This window comes from Convolutriloba macropyga, chromosome 13 (genome assembly GCF_964194025.1).
Source record: "Convolutriloba macropyga chromosome 13, txConMacr16.3, whole genome shotgun sequence".
NCBI classification, from domain to species: domain Eukaryota; kingdom Metazoa; phylum Xenacoelomorpha; order Acoela; family Convolutidae; genus Convolutriloba; species Convolutriloba macropyga.
Genome location: NC_134480.1, coordinates 44,269,693 through 44,287,142, shown reverse-complemented (window position 1 = coordinate 44,287,142; position 17,450 = coordinate 44,269,693). Strand labels below are relative to the sequence as shown.

At 36.1% G+C, this 17,450-nt stretch overlaps 1 protein-coding gene across 1 annotated transcript; it reads right to left on the bottom strand.

The window, feature by feature from the left end:
- Positions 1-12,755: 12,755 nt before the first annotated feature.
- LOC142351499 (uncharacterized) lies at positions 12,756-17,171 on the bottom strand. The gene is made up of 5 exons (XM_075403552.1): positions 17,006-17,171; positions 16,208-16,428; positions 15,264-15,454; positions 14,755-14,825; positions 12,756-13,143 (listed from the first exon to the last, which is right to left on the bottom strand). The coding sequence occupies exons 2-5, from the start codon at positions 16,401-16,403 to the stop codon at positions 12,936-12,938; spliced, it is 666 nt and encodes a 221-aa protein (XP_075259667.1). The 5' UTR covers positions 16,404-16,428; positions 17,006-17,171; the 3' UTR covers positions 12,756-12,935.
- Positions 17,172-17,450: the final 279 nt, after the last annotated feature.

Sequence of the window (17,450 nt, the reverse complement as noted above, 5' to 3'; positions counted from 1 at the left end):
GATCAATTTTTGCTTTTTTGTTGCATACAGTTGATGTGCAATGAGTACTTTGCTTTTTACCTGAAACCTATCAAAATATAAACTCGTCTTTCAGATTAACAAAACTAGGAATTGATTTGACGGTGGTAGGGAAAAAGAATCAAAAATGTGAAGCGCAAGAGAGAAAAAATATTTTTAAGAAGGGCGCTTAGAAAGGTGAAATAGGCGAGGTCGAGTGCTCGTTTGTTAATAACTTTTTGTTGAGTAAACGTTTTGGGCTCAAATTTCAATATGATTGCGCACATTATGTGTAATAACTAACCTAATAGGTATGATTTTCTTTCAGACTCTGAGTTTCTATGTTTTTTTTTCTATTGGATTGTTTTTACGTTAATCCGGCTATTTTTGGAGATTTTTTCAGCTATTTTAGACGTTTCCCAGCTATTTTAGACGTTTTTTTGGCTATTTTCGACTTTTTATGGCGTTTTCTGAACTGTAGCTGCAATATTTTACAAGTGTTTCTCACAATTGAATTTTGTAAAAAGTGTTTACGTTTTCCACTGGACGTACACAAATGTGTACATGCAAGTTTAATAATTAGGATGGGGTATTTATTCAGAGCTAAAGGACCAATATCACGTGCTTGAACTCTTAACTAATCTAGTAAGTAAACCATTATTAGGAAAAGTTTTCTGGAACTGTTAAGGACAAGTTGACTTTTGATCGTTTTCGAGGAAAAAGCCGGCAAAACGAAAACACAATCAATTTCAAAACCTAACGGAGGTAGTCAACTTCTCAAAACCTTTTATAGCAAAAAAGTAAGCGAAACAAAACAAATCAATTTTAATTTCACTTTATTAGTACACAATCAAAATTGTCCTAAGCACATTCCCCATCCCAACATAATTCAATAATATTTTTGGCACCCAACCCAACCCAACAGCTTCGAAACCACACCTAAATCTAAGTATTATTTTAAAAAAAGCCCATTCTCCAATGAGCTAACCCGGTTTGCACCATGATTTTTTTTCAATGTTTCAGAATATCCAAAGATCAGAAATAAGACCTGTTTAACAACAATCGGACTATGGTGGGGTAAATACGCAAAAAGACAAAGATAAAGTTTGCAACGTTGAACATTTTGTCGATAATTAATTTCGCTCACTGCTTTTCGGTTCTTCTGGGGTTTTACCCTCCCCGAGGACCCCCTTCTGTTTGGTCGTTTCCCCAACCCCCACTTGTTTTTCGGTTCTTCTGGGGTTTTACCCACCCTGAGGACACATTCTGGATTTTGGTTTCCTCAAACTTCCAATCGCATTTCGGTTCTTCTGGGTTTTTACCCACCCCGAGGACCCCCTTCTGGTTGGTCGTTTCCCCATCCCCCATCTGCTTTTGGGTTCTTCTGCGGTTTTACCCGCTCCAAGGACGCCCTTCTGATTGGTCATTTCCCTGACTCAACGACTTCTTTCCGGTTCTTCTGGGGTCTTACCCGACCTGAGGTCTCTTTCTGGTGGGCCCTATTGATAGTTTCTGTCCTTTGGTAGGTATTGGTAGGTTCAGGTGTTTGGTAGGTATTAGTTTGGTAGCTATTGGTAGGTTCCGGCTTTTGGTAGGTATTGGTAGGTTCCGGTATCTGATAGGTTTTGGTTTTGTTAGGTATTGGTAGGTTATGGTATTGTTTTTGTAGGTATTGGCAGATTCCGGCTTTTGGTAGGTTTTTGTTAAGCATTGCTATTTTGTAGGTATTGGTTGGCTCTAACACATGTTAGGCATTGATTTTGATAGGTATTGTTAGCTTCTTGCGGTAAAAAAACTACTGTAACCATCAAAAGATTTCTGATTCCACTCGGTTTGTCTGCACAACTCTGACTTCTCATTAATGGTTGAGATGAGGTCAACCTCAATACAGTGTCAAAAATGAGTACTAATTCATCCGATTCTCCGGATGAAACAATTTTAACTCAACAATCCATAGGCACCTCAACAGCAATCAAATCAAATGAACAGAAGCGATTAGAAACGTCAAAACTAATGATTGAAAATGACATAAAGCGTCATATTGACTACTTGCTTTCCGAAATTGAAGCTTCAGACGATTTGGAAAGTTTGAACGAAACAACAGAAGACATAGGAGCGATGCAACAGAGACTTGAGCCCATAGTTCTTGAATTGCTAAGTTTCGTTGAACTTGATGAAAAGATCGGATGTCCAGAGACTTCAGTCGGCTAAAAATAGACATAAAAAGGACTTTCACGTTGTTAAGAAAACGAATTAAAGAGGTAAAGCCAAGGAACCAGCAAGAAACGACTGCTTCAGAACCTGATTCCAAGAAAAACATCATCCATTATGACATTATAATCCTGCATCAACAACAAAAGCCTCGCCTTAGTTTTTTCCGACGAATCCGTTACTGAACAAACTCAATTATTTGATTCCGCTTCACCGCTCGCTGGAAGCTTTTTTGCCGTTGGTTCAAGTTTCACTGCCCCCGGTGGTTGAACTTATAATGGCCACACAACGTCTTCATCTTTTTCGCGATCGTCAACTGCACCCTGCAGCACATCTCAACCACCTTCCGTGAGTGTTCCAGTTAGATATTCGTCAACAAAAGTCAAAACTCCCACTCAAAACTACCTTAACCCATCCAATCCACCAACTTTCAGTAGTTTCTCGCAAACTATTGTTTCACAAATGCTAAAATTTTTGGGACAATCAGTATCGATTTCCTTTTGTTTCCAGAAACCTGTACCAGAATTAAACGCAGATCATTTCAATGACGATCCGTTGAGTTGGATGAAATGGTTCAGCACATTTCAAGCTACTATTGACCGAGCCCCAATGACATCACCCGAAAAAAAATTCATTTAAAGTCGCTATTAACCGACGAAGCCAAGGCCCTTGTGGACGGTTATGGTTTCAACGGTGACCTATACGTTACAGCAATAAATCGCCTCCCAGAGCATTTTGGTAACCCAAAACTTATTGTAAACGCATTTCTCGAAAGACACTCAAGTTTCAAAGCCCCAAATCTAGCTCATCCAGAAAGCTATACACAGTTCTCTTCTTTCCTTTCAACAATGGTGGACACCTTATCCCAATTAGGTTTCATTCACGATCTACATTCAACAACTAATCTGAATGTTGCACTCGCAAAACTTCCAACCCTGTACGGCTCGAGGTAAACAAATTTGTTTTTGAGAAAAAATATCAGCAACCGTCTCTCCAAACACTATCTGAGCGGCCTCTCACTTTCTCTAAAGCATGTAATGATTTGAGCTCTATAAATCACGTTACGCAAAACAACTTCAAAACAACTGAGAAAACAATTTTTTGAGCAGATATAATAAGGCTACCAATAACAAGAATAATAGTTACCAGGAGCAATTCCGAAACAGCGCAAGTCTGAGAACAAGCAGACAGAAATCAAGCCATGCCCAGCAATGAAAATTGTCAATTCTTGTATAAATGCACGCGTTTCCAGTCTGTTTCAGCGAGCATTCGATGAGACCACACAAGAAAACCTGAGTTGAGTTTTAACTGTTTTGGAAGTCACCACGTCGACAAGTGCGCCTCAAAATACGTCTGCCGTAATAACTATTGTAGAAAAAACAGCACACTCTGCTTCATGATAGTTTCGATATAACTCTTGGCTCTAAGAAAACTAACGATAAAGCAGTCCATTTATAAGGAACAGGTCAAGTCGTCATAGTTCTGTGCAATTGAAAAACGGCGAGAAGACCTTAAGTACATATTCTTATTTAGACAATGGTAGTTGTCTGAGCTTATTGCTTAAGTCAGCAGCCTCAGAGCTAAACATTGACATGAAAGTCATTGGCAAAATGGCAATCAGTGGATACCACATGACAAAAGAAATTGACTGCATTCCTGTAAGTGTTTATATTAAGCCACTGCAGTCTGAACAGCAAAATTTCTTTCTAACTGACGTAATTGCTGTCCCGAATCTGAATATGTCACCTTCCGATACAAAAAAAATTGAACCAACTCTCTGAATCGTTCAAACACCTCAGTCATATCAATTTTCCTGAGATTGGTAATAACTCTGTCTCAATAATTCTTGGAATAGATAATCTTGATCTGATTCACTACAAGCAAATAGTGAAAGGACACAAGAACACTCCTTGTGGAGTAGAGACCCAGCTAGGCTGGACATGTGCAGGAAAAAAAGAGCTGACACAAGACGAAACTTACCCCGTACAGTTCACTCAATTCAATAGCCACCCTAATATGGATGAACCAATGTTCAAAATAGTATCAGATTGGATGAAAATAGAAAATTTGGGCATAGCTTCACCCAAAAAGGCAATGTCCAAAAATGATAAAAGAGCCCTCGAAATACTGGACAACACAACACAACTCATTGACGGACACTATCAAGTTGGTCTCCTCGGGAGGAAAATACAAAACTTCCCAACAACAGATGGCTTGCTGAGAAGCATCTTTACCAATTGATCGACAAACTATCAATAATGCACAGCTCAAACAAATGTACGAAGAAAAGCTTGAGAAGGAAATGGATTTGACACTAAAGTTGATCCTGGCACAGGTGACTCTGTTTCAATTGCTTCTATACTACCTCACCATCCAGTAACCAACGAGAACAAACCCGGTAAAGTGCGGCGTGTAGCCAAAGCGTCAAGTGTTTTTCAGGGTCAGTCCTTGAGCTTGAACTTACTGAAAGGACCAGATCTGCTCCGTAACCTCACAGGTGTTATTCTGCGATTCAGAGAGAATAAGCTTGCATTATCCGCAGACATTGAACAGAGGTTCATGCAGGTCAAAGTAAAGCCTGAAGAGCAAAAATTACTGCGTTTTTTCTGGAAAAACGATGGTCGCGTTGAAACATATGAATACAACAGCCATATTTTCGGCGCTTCGGACTCGCGTTGCATTGCACCAAATGCACTGAGAAAAACAGCTCGCGACAATTAAGAACAGTTTCCAGATGTCATCAAATACATTGAACGCAACGTCTACATGGGCCATCTCTATGTTGCTACTGACTAAATCGAAAACGCACAAAGAATACTACGTGAAATGAGAGCGGACCTATCAAGAGGAGGTTTCAACCCCACCAAATGGAACTCTAACAGTTCTGAGTTCCTTGAAACTGTAGAGCCTGGCATAAGATTGGACACATCAAAAGTTCAGCCTCAAATTCAAAAGGTACTTGGGTTACCATAGAACCCTATAACTGATTGCTACATGATCGAAACTAAGCTTTTCCGAAAAATTAAAATAAATGAGGACATAACCCAGAGAAAGTTACTGAGATTTGTAGCGTCCCTATTTGACCCGGCAGGATTTATTGTTCCTCTAACTATTCGACGGCGGAAAGTTTTACAGGCTGCCTGGAATCAAGGACCGAAATGAGATAAGCCACTTCTGGTTCAAAATATTCCTGATTTTATCATTTCAAGGGATGCAATCGCCAATTTCAAGGACCTACAAATCCCCAGAGAGCACTTTCTAGACAAACCTATCCAATCAGTTCAACTTCATACGTTTACTGATGCTTCCGAGTTTGCTCTGTCAGCCGTCAGTTATATCAGAGTCAAGTACTCCGATCAGTCAATTGCCGTTAGATTCGTTATAGGAAAATCTCGTGTAGCTCCGCTGAAAAAGATGACTATTCCTAATTCAGAATTGCAAGCAGCTGAGTACGGTGCTCATCTTGCACAAATTGTTAAGGAAGAACAAGATATAGATTGCGCCGGAAGCATAATTTGGTCTGACAGCACAACTGCTCTCTACTGGTTGCGAACACCTGAAATGCGACACAGAATTTTCATTGCTAATTGCTTGGCCAAAATTTTAGATGTCTCTTCTGCTTTTGATTGGAGGTACATTCCATCGGCAGCTGACCCAGCAGATGACGGAACTAGAGGTTATAGTGTTTTTGAAATGACATCGGAATCCCGCTGGATTTCAGGACTGTCGTTTTTTGTAAACATATATCAGACTAGCCCAAACAAGAGATTCTCTAATCTCAGTATGTGAGGATAATATCTTACCCTTGCTCAGTACCTGTAACAGAAACTGTTGTCAATTTGAAGAGATTCAGCAGTTGGAACAGACTAATACAGGTAATCGCCTTTTGTTTCTTCTTTGCCGATAAGTTCAAGAAGCGTAATAAAGATTCTTGCTAAAAACATTCAGTTAAGTCTCTACACTAAAGCGTATCTGCATATCATTCAAACAACCCCGAAACAAGATTTCAAGGTAGAAATCTTTGCTTTGAAGAAAAGTGATGACATATCCAGCTCTAGCAGACTAAAACTTCTATCCCCGTTCATACACAAAAACAATCAACTTTGATCAAGAGGCCGTTTGTCAAAAGCAAGCCTTTTGATGACTTTTTGTTACCCCTTGATACTCGACGCCAATAACACTGCCACTAGATTATTGATACAGCATACACACGAACTATACTGTCACTGTGGTCCCGAACAAACTAGGAATATTCTACTTGAGTATTACTGGATACTTCGGTGTCGAGCGTGGCAAAACAAACCATAACACACTATCTTCCATGTCGCCGAATGATCCAAGACTTTAGCATTCCTAAAAGGGCAGCTTTTCCTCAGGAAATGTTGCCTAAAAACAATCAATTTGTCTTCGAAACAACTGGACTTATTTTTTGGACCGTTTCCTGTTAAGAACGATGGCAGGCTTTAGTCGTTACCTACTACTATTTACATGTCTAGTTGTCAGAGCAGTCCATCTCGAGGTTTCAAATGAACTTAGCACCGACTCAACAAATGATTGCATGAGACGTTTTGTCAGCCGGAGAGGAAAACCCAATTAATTCATTTCAGACTGCGCAAAATCATTTGTTGGTTCGCCTCCAGTCCAGCATCGCCGACTTAAAAGCGTCACAATCTTTTGCGGCAAAATTGCACCTTATGAAATTCGAAATCGTAAGTAACCCTCCAGCGGCCTGCATTTCGGTAGAATTTGGGAGCGATTAGTGCTGATTTTTATACTCTCTATCTATAAGGTCATCGGGTCACGAACGCTTACCGATGAAATATTATGCAGAGTTACGTGTGAGATAGAAGCAAATATGAACAATAGGCCCCTAATAATTGTTCCTTGTGATATAAATGATCATTTACCTTTAACTCCAAATTACTTTCTTCTAGGTAGGTCTTCGGTCAATTTGCCTCCTGACGTTTTTATTGGAGACAAAAAGAACATTTCGAAAGCTTGGCGTACATCGCAACAAATAGCTGCTCCATTCTGGAATCAATTTCTGCGAGAGTATCTTCCAGGCCAACAAATTCGTCCCAAATGGAACAAAAGTTCAAAGAATCTGAAATTGGACGACTTAGTATGGATCCTTGAGGACTTCACCCCCGAGGCCTTTGGCCTGTTGCCCGAGTAACGCAAGTTTTTCCCGGAGATGATGGGATCATTCTGAAAACCTTGAGCGGGTGCGCTTTAGTTCCGTCGTAAAGTTGAACAAACTGTTTCCTGACTAAATTTTTAATCCAGAGGTTCTACGATCGGAAATGCGCTTAACGGATTGTGTTTATTGTACCCCAAATTTAGCAATACATCGACAGCATAATTTTTTTTACCTTTTGCACCAATTTAATTAATTTCATTGTGAAACCGTCATTTTAGCAATTGCTTGCATACATTTGGTCTCATACGCTTTCATAAGTGTTACCTTGTTTTATTCCCCTCTATTTTGGACTACATTCGCGATTACTTTGCTGATATTAAAAATAACGCTTTCCAATTGCCAACGATTGTGCTATATGGCAAATTCTTATCGATAGCGCTCGTCTTAACCTTGTTTTGATATTATTTTTTAGAGGTTCGTCCCAAACCCACTGGCTCTCATTTGACATTTTTGGTTATTTCGTTTGGTAATTCCGTTATTAATTTAAGCGACTCGTTCTTACGAACCTCCCGATTAGATTTGAACCCTTGTGTTTCCTTTACCCTTATTTTGAAATTATTTCATTATTCATCTGGATGCATGATTCAGCACTTACTCCAACAGTTTTATTCATTTTGCAATCCTGCAAATGGGGCCGGCGATGTCAAGGACAAGTTGACTTTTGATCGATTTAGAGGAAAAAGCCGGCAAAACGAAAACACATTCAATTTCAAAACCTGATGGAAGTAGTCGACTTCTCAAAACCTTTTATAGCAACAAAACAAGCAAAACAAAACGAATCAAATGTAATTTTACTTTAATAGTACACAATCAAAATTGTCCTAAGCACATTCCCCATCCCAACATAATTCATTAATAGGAACAAAGCAAAAATTTTAAATGTGTTTTCCGTTACCATGGGTCAAGAAAGGTATATTCACAATTTTGTTCATAATTTTGGAAAAAATCCCCGAGCTGGGCAGCTATTATCAACTAGATGGTTCAATCAAATCCGGTACGTTTACTTTTAGACTGCGGCAAAAGCCAGGGTGCATTTTGCACCCTTAGTTCTGCATAAAAAAGCCAACTTCCCTTTCCACAAACAAACCTGGTGTTCTCTGAGGAAAAGTTCTTCATAAAGGAACTGAACATCTGTTCCCAAAAACTCCCTGTATTACGCGAATAGCGTAATCTTTTTTGAGTTGAATTGCTTTACGAGCGTCTTAATTTGAAATAACAAAATTAATGTGATTTTGCGACGCGAAAGCATAAGTAGAATAAATTTCGTTAATTTCGATTTCCGTTTGCTAATGAGGTTTCGAAAGAATAAATTAACAACCTAAAATCAGAGATTACAATTACCGAATGAATAGTAATTTAGAAACCAATTCAAAATGTATGGATAAAAAAGTAAGGAAATGTTCACAACCTCTCAATATGAACCAAACATGAGATACAAAGTTTATCGAGATTATCATGTATGAACAACGTCTGGCTCATAGCAACGGGGAGGGTATGAATGGAAATTAAAGTATAAACAAAATTTAATCAAAAATTTAATCATGTATCACGCTCCCTATTTCCTAATATCGTTAAATTAGTTGGCTATATTTGAGATTCAATGCCGTTACATTATCATTATTTTTTAATACCAAGTAGATTAAGCCTAATAAACGTACTTGTTGGCCTTTTTCTAAAATTTGTTTCAGGGTTGTTTTTTAAACCAATTGAGGCCTAACATGGAGCACTATAATCAAAATTTACCCGAATTAACTCTTCCATAACGAAACAAGTAAAAAATAAACACTGGATCTTTTCATAGTTCTGCTTTATTAAAACGGGCGCAAAAAATTTTCTATTATTTTCTGATAAAATCCTTTATTTGACTTGATCGATTTCGAACATAGGAAAAACAAATATGAAGTTTTGATTAATTACCAGTACACAGCTCAGGCAGTTTATATATACGATTTATATGTGAAGCTATATTCTTCATATAGCCATTCTTTTGATAATATTGAATTATTATTATGAAAATATAATGATCATAATAATATTTTTGCTGGAAACATACATTCTTTGCAAGTACATTAAGCAAGTACGTCGAAGTAACGTAGCACAAGGTCAACTGCAGTTTTATAAAGTGAGCATAAAATTTAGATATGTTATCCGATGGACTAAAACGCAATCAAAAATACCTGGAAACGCATTTGAGATGAGGTGCGTATACCACAGTTTCTGGAAAAATCAAGCCCTGAAATAAAGTGAATCGAATGAAAAGTAATAAATAATAAGCCGCTGTCAAGAGTTTTGGATTAAAATTGTAATACATCTTGCCTATTTCAAATCTTGAAAAAGAAGAATAACTTGATGATTGCAGAATGCTATTTAACCTCAACTTATAACCTGTTTTTGGAGTTTCAATATCATAGAGCCGTTTGTAGGTAAGAAGGCATTTTTATCGTTATCTGTTACTATTTTTCAAGGCTAACCAGCTAGGAAAAGAGTTTATGTAGGTACAAGTCTACGGCGCATATTCAATCTAAGGAAAAAGGTATCTGCATTGAACATTGTTCTAACAAAAATATGGAAACCGAAACATGAACAAAAAAAGGGCACTTTTCTTCTTCTTGAAGCTGAACACCGTATGAAGTTAGCTGCAATAGTTATTCATCGCAACACTAAGAATGTTTACTTTGACTACATATATTGAGATTATGGAAAATCAGTATTTAAAAGGAGATTACGATTATTTTCAAAAAAAATTAACGAAAAAAAAAATTAAATTACGTCTTTATTAGTTTCATAAGTTTCTCTTTCAATAAAATATCTGTATTTATCTAATTCAAAAGCAAATTCTTGTTTAAATTGAGACCTCTGTAAATCACCTAAATTCTTCAATAGATGGAAATATCTCGAAACAAAAACTTTGTTAAAATTATGTCTTCAATAAATTAATCAATTTTACCATTAAAAAAAGATGTGTAGTTACATGAGGTTGCTGTTAACTTCAATTCATTCCCATTTTTTTCAAATGTTTCTTTCCATCGAAAGTGGCCAGCTACGTCAAGTTTAAAATAAGTCCTTCTTAAATTGGAGATTTCAAATTGAAGAAAAAGTAAACCCGTTTGTATATATTCGAGTATAAATTACATAAAGTACATTTAAAATTAAAGTCAATCGGTCATCAAGCTTTAAAATCTGTTTCATTGTATCGAAATCCTCCTGCTTTTTCAGATAGTTTTTGGAGTTTCCTTTGGAGTCCGCAACAATCTCATGTATTCCAGCTAGATATGGCAAAAAATTAGAAATTAAAAGGTATCAGAAATTAAGTACCAGTATTTAGATAAAAAAAACTTATCTCGTGGAAAATTTGCCCAAAAAAATTGAATAAAACAATAATATTTAAAGTGAGAACTTGGGCAACGGCGAGGTCTTGGGAGTTAAAGACTTTAAATGATGTAGCCGAGAAATAATGGTGCGGAGAAAATGAGCTACCTATAGTGTAGAAACTAGTGAGTTAAAGCGCGGAGTGTAGTTACGAAGTATATTCTTATTTGTTTACTCTAGCCCCCCCCCAACAGGCATCCTTACATAATGGAACAAATATTAATAATTTGGTTTTATGTATATACATCCAATAAAAAAATTACGAGATTGATAGAGGTCTCACTTTAAACAGTAATTTCATTAAACTGGGTAAATCAAGAAATTTTACGGAAAGAGAAAATTATTAAACTCATTGAGACGTAAATTTAAAATTCATTTTTTCGTAAAATTTTTTTGAAAATAATCGTAATCTCCTTTTTTATATTGATTATCCATTGATCTCAATATATGTATTCAAAGTAAACATTCTTAGTGTTACGATGAATATCTATTGCAGCTAACTTCATCTGAAGTTCGACTTCAAGAAAAAGAAAAGAGCCATTTTTTGTTCATGTTTCGGTTTCCATATTTTTGTTAGAACGATGTTCAATGCAGATACCTTTTTCCTTAGATTGTATATGCGTCGTAAACTTGTACCTACATAAACTCATTTCTTAGCTGGTTAGCCGTGAAAAGTAGTAACAGATAACGATAAAAATGCTTTCTTATCTACAAACGGCTCTATGATGTTGAAATTCCAAAAACAGTTTATAAGTTAAGGTTAAATAGCATTCTGCAATCATCAAGTTATTCTTCTTTTTCAAGATTTGAAATAGGCAAGACGTATTACAATTTTAAACCAAAACTCTTGACAGCGGCTTATTATTTATTACTTTTGATTCGATTCACTTTTTTCAGGGCTTGATTTGTCCAGAAGCTATGGTATAAGCACCTCATCTCAAATACGTTGTATTTGATAACCGCGTTTCCAGGTATTTTTGATTGCGTTTTAGTCCATCGGATAATATATCTAAATTTTATGCTCGCTTTATAAAACTGCAGTTGACCTTGTTCTACGTAACTTCTACGTTCTTGCTTAGTGTTCGTTGGCCTTTTGTCTGGTTATTAATAGAAATATTGCATCTTAAATCATTCTCTTGAAAATTCTTAAAATTATACTGGAACAGATTACCATTTAGTATTGTAACTTTTTCATTTTATTCCCTGCTACTACACTCTTCAAATAGATGTTCCCCGATAGTCGTGTAGAGTTTAGAATTGGATTACAACAGAAACATTACGTGACCAATATCAGCTTTCTCGCGTAAATGAAAGATTTTGATCCTTTTCTCATCACCCAAGTTTTATGATCAGAGCTTCAAGCGTTTTCGAAAATCAGTTCCAGTAGCCTAATTTAGATCAATTTTGCTTCAAAATTGGTTACTATATTTCACGTTGCCCGTTTTGGGGGCGAAGGTTAAAACTTGGGTCAATCTTTATGACCAATTACCTCGCCATAAATCGCAACGTACCCAGCTATAACTCTTTGCAACTGAACCAATATGAAAGAAAACCGATTTTTCAGAAATTTAGCTTACGGATTTAATTGCAGTTCAAAAGGAAATTAGCAATTTTGCAATTACCAATATCTTTCTTTGCGAGAATAAAAAAGTCTTTCAACTGGGATCCAAAAACCATTAATAAGTTTGGACAATGACTCTGTCTAATTATACGCGCAAAATTGTGGAAATGGGTTGAACTTATACCTGAATACTGGTTACAAAATACAAGCTTTCTTTAATAAGATTTAAGTAACTTATATTTACGTTTTGAGTAACTATACTCCATCATGGAAAATGATAACCAAAAAAGCAAACTTCTGACCAAATTCTATCACTCGTTTCCACAAAACGCGTAAAATTATTGATTTGCTTTTTTGGACTTCGGCCAAGTAATGAAGAGTGGACCGTTAGATTGACCACATAAAGTAAAACCGAAACTGAGGTTAAAATTTTACTGCAACTAATTATATTATATTAAATTAATATTTACAAGAAATGCAATAGATATGATCGCGTTATCAAGTAACTAGACAAGTCACTAGGTTTTATTGTGTTTGAAAGTCTCGGAAGTTAGTTCTCTGATTACTTCAGAATCTCTTCACACTTGATGCTCTCTTTCACTGCTTCTGAAGAATGAACGAAACCGAATTGGTATGATAAAAATATTTTTCAAACACTTCAACGTGTTTTATTTCAACTTTTCCCTCTTCTTGCAATTTCTGGGCCATGATGTCCAAATCTCCATCCCAGTGTCGTTTCACGCAAATTACTGCAACATGACCGCCTGGTTTGACCATACGAACCGAATCTCTCAACCCTCCGCTCCTGTAACAAAAAAGAAATAGCGAGTAATGTCCTAATAAAAAGTATGCACAAATTTAGATCTGTCTTTATTCGGTAATAATTTGTTTCGTTAATTTTGGGTAAGCAAAAATTAATAAAAAGAATTTAAATTTATTGATTTTTATATCTTATGAGGAGGGAATAATCATCACCGTTGCTTTCAACTATAAAATGGCGTGCATTTAATATTGAAACCAATTATATTTTTTCTACTAGATATTCTATACACTCAATCAAAAATCTCGAAAAATTGCCAATATCGCGGCTGCCTTGTATCAATGCTATAATTGATATTTTTCATCCCACATTTTCGACGAAAATTTTTGGCAATTATATTGCAGGCCCACATTTTCTTATCGAACCAAAATTGAAGTTTCTTTCACTTTCTGGAAAAATAAGAGTGGTACCACTGGAAAGAAAACTATTGTAGACATGAAATACAAAAACATGAATTCAAAACTACATTCATCTCCTGTTTCTATCTCTTTTTTCTTTCAATTGCTGACTCCCTCTCTCTCTCTCTCTCTCTCTCTCTCTCTCTCTCTCTCTCTTTCCCGCTCTCTCTCTCTCTCTCTCTCTCTTTTTTTTCCCGCTCTCTCTTCTCTCTCTCTCTCTCTCTCTCTCTCTCTCTCTTCCGAGTCGCAACGATTACCAACGAAAGGTAGCCTTGAAGATATTGTATTTGAAGAAGATAAACGTAAAGTTACTAAGATTTTCAGTTTTCAGTTGTTTTCTCTTTTTGTCGTTATTTCTGTTTCAGCATGAATGACTAAAAAAAGTTCTCAGTATTAAATCGACTTCATTTCGAGGGAGACACAGGAATAAAGCCCTAAGAGATCATTGGAGGTTTGGAGCCCAGCATTCCGACGTTTTCTTCAATTTTTGAGAAAAATTTACTGAAATTTTCAGACATTTGTTACAATAAAAAAGACAAATTAAGAACCTCTGAAAACAAACAGAAACATTGAAATCGATAATGTTGAGAGGCGGCTCAAATTTTGTCAAATTTAAACAAATATGATTTTCTACAAACACTTCAAAGAAGTACACGTTCTGCATAAAATCTTCAAAAAGAGTGCAATTTGCTTTAAAAAATTTCACATGAACTCAATGGGAAATTGGAAACAAAGAAAAGATGCCTGTCTACAATTGGTTGTAGTAAGATAAATATCAAAAACAAAAAGTAAAAATCTTCATTTATTTTTTTTGCCACAATCAGATAAAAGTAGAGGAACATTAGAACAAACAAGAGATCGCAAAGCTTTGAAGACGATGACAATCGTTGATTATGAAAATTTAACAGGAAAAAGATTTTTATAAGTAACTTTGAAGCAATAGTTTTACTAAAATTGCTAGCTTGGCAGTTCAATAACTCAATCAAGCAGAGTTATACTTAATCATACTTGGTATAGCAAAGAGATTCCCTGTTTCTCAAAGTCACAAAAAAGATGAACCTTTGATGTTGAATTGCGAAAATTGAATGAGTCCTCGTAATTAGTCTGAACAAATTACAAATTATTTTGTGTTAAGAAATGATTGAACTAAATTGTTTCGAGAAAAAAAAAACAAAAATAGTTGAAAATTTTTGCTTACTTTGCTGATCTGTCGCTGAAGACTCCCACGGAATATGCCAAATCATAAGTGTTACTAGGCACACTGGTTTCCTGAAATTCAAAATTATCCTTCCCAAAGGTCCAACTGCAGTTAAAGTTTATTTTTTATGTAGCTAAAGTAAAATTTCACGGCAGAGATACTAACAAATTGACAAGATCAGTTACGCCATCTATCATATCAAATACTTCTTTTTTGATTAATGGAGGTAATGTTTCTCCGAACCTGTTTATAAAGTAAGTTATGAACAAGGATACCTTTTTGTACCCTAACACAATATTTTGATGAAAATATAAGTAAATTAACAGTCCAAACAAGGGCGTTTTGTTCTCCTGCAATTTGGTAGCCTCTTCTGCCGTGAGTTTACCCGTAAGTTTTACCATGGTCGTTGGGTTCAAAGCAGGTCACGCAAAATGTTTGCTCCGAAGGTCACGAGCTGAAAATGGTTCAAAATTGTGTCATTTTGTACTTAAAAATCATCACTTTTTCACCTTGTCCTCCAACAAGAGTTCGTGATACCAGAGTGTGAAGATGTTTTTGGGTTGTGCTTGCACAAACATGTTCTCAGTTGGTTCCAGAGCATCAATCTGTCCAGTGAATCCAATGTCTCTAAGAGCTTGACCACTCAGACCAGTTCCAGCTCCAATGTCAATTGCTCTACCATCTCGTGGGATTGTGATACCTTGAAATTAAACCCTACGTCACTTAAGTTTTTCTATGATTATTTGATTGAATGCCATCAAAAGATATTCAATAACTGACAAGGAATTAAGGTAATTTTTTTACTACGTCGACTGAAAAGAGCGCCTTGTCTAGCTTAATTTAGGGACTGGGAATGTCACTTCATGTATCTTATTCGTGACCAAAAATTACAGTGGCTAAGAAATATTGATTGCAATTTCACCGATCAGTGCAAAGTTTCTTCTAAATTAATTCAATTTTAGTTAATTCTGTAGAATCGAGAAGCAATTTCTACTTACTTTATAAGTACTTTCTGGGATCTTTTCAACAATTGCCCCCCTTTTGCAAAAGGGGGACTATTATTGAACAGAATTTCAGCGAGCGATTTATTAACCAATCAGAGACGATTATACGAAGCTGTAGGCCAAATAATATTGTGGTAAAGTATAGCACAAAAGGGGTGGCGATTCTCTACTGTGTACCAAAGGGGGGGGGGGGGTGCAAATGTTGAAAAGATCCACTTTCTGTCAAATGCCAATTGGTTCAAAAGTACCTTTCAAATTACAACTAATTGTTGCTGTGTGCATGTTCTACTGATCATGATCATGGCTTTTTTTCTGGTCAAAGAAGGTTCATAGTTTCAAACTAGTTTTTCTGATCAGGAAAACTCAGTATCATTTTTCAATGATCACAGAAATTTCAGCGCACAGTTTGCTGATCAGAGAAAGTACAGACTTAAATCAGCAAGCTGTACCTGATCTGCGCTCATAATTTGTGATTCCCTGCATACAAAGTTGAGGAGCCCTCCAGCCCAAATTGGCTGAAATCTCTTCATAGTTCACTGCAGTGTTACTGTAATACTCTCTCTCGTCTTCAGCCCCCTTAACTTGCCACCACAAATCAGTCAGCCATTTATTGGCCGATTCTTGGTTTATTTCATTCGATGGCATTGTTGGCTGTTTTTGATGTTCAGATCTAAAAAAGAATAAAATAAAAACATTTATCCTCTTTATTTCACTATTAATTATAGACTATATTTCTGACAGTAGTTACCTGTAAATGACTTTTATGTGAACTGATTTTCAAATTTAATTTTGTTACTTTCACCCCTGTGATGCGTTGCAGACACTTGTGGCATTTTTTAGCAAAATTGCAGACTTCGTTCAGACTTTCAGCAACTCATGTGATAACATAAGAATAAGATTGAATTGGTTTTCAGAGTATGACTTATGTTTAAATCAATCACTTAGTAATATCTGAGGTCATCAACAGGCTTTAATGTAACCCAGTCACGTGATTAAACTTAAAGGAGTTAAAAGATACTTTTAATAGTAGAGACACCTTGTTCAAAATTAACAATTAATTTATCAAATTTCGAGAAAAATTTTTCATTTATGGAAAACAGCGGAACAGAATTGAAAAAGCAACAACACAGGACTGCACAATTTCATTTGTGAAAATAAGCAGGTTAAATTGTCCCAAAATTTAGCAAATGTTTTCCAGAAAGACAGCCGCAATCTAACACAGATGAGCGCGTTTTCAAACTACTTACTTCAAGAGTCAATTGAAGCTCGAAGTTGATTTTGGAGGCAAATATTTTTGATATTTTGAAGAACAAAATTGACGCAGCTTTCAACCGAGCGGTTCGATTTGATTCTGAAGACAAGTTTTTGCAAAGTATCTGCAGGTATCTTCGAAGTGTTATCTTTAATCAGTCATCCTAGTTATAAGTACTTATTAGTTAATAGTAGTTATTATTGATTGATAAAGAATTGTCTTACTATCCATGTTGACATTAAGATTATTGAAAGATTGGAAGAAAATGACGGGATATTGTAAAGTTTAACTTGATGATAAGACCAAGTTTTACGTTACGGTCACCTGCTTATGCAAGACCTGAAATTATTAAAGCCGCATGGAGTGCAAATAGCCGAAATATCACTTTCACTTGAGTTTAACCAAAGCTTTATTGACTATTTGTACTTTCCGGGAAAAAG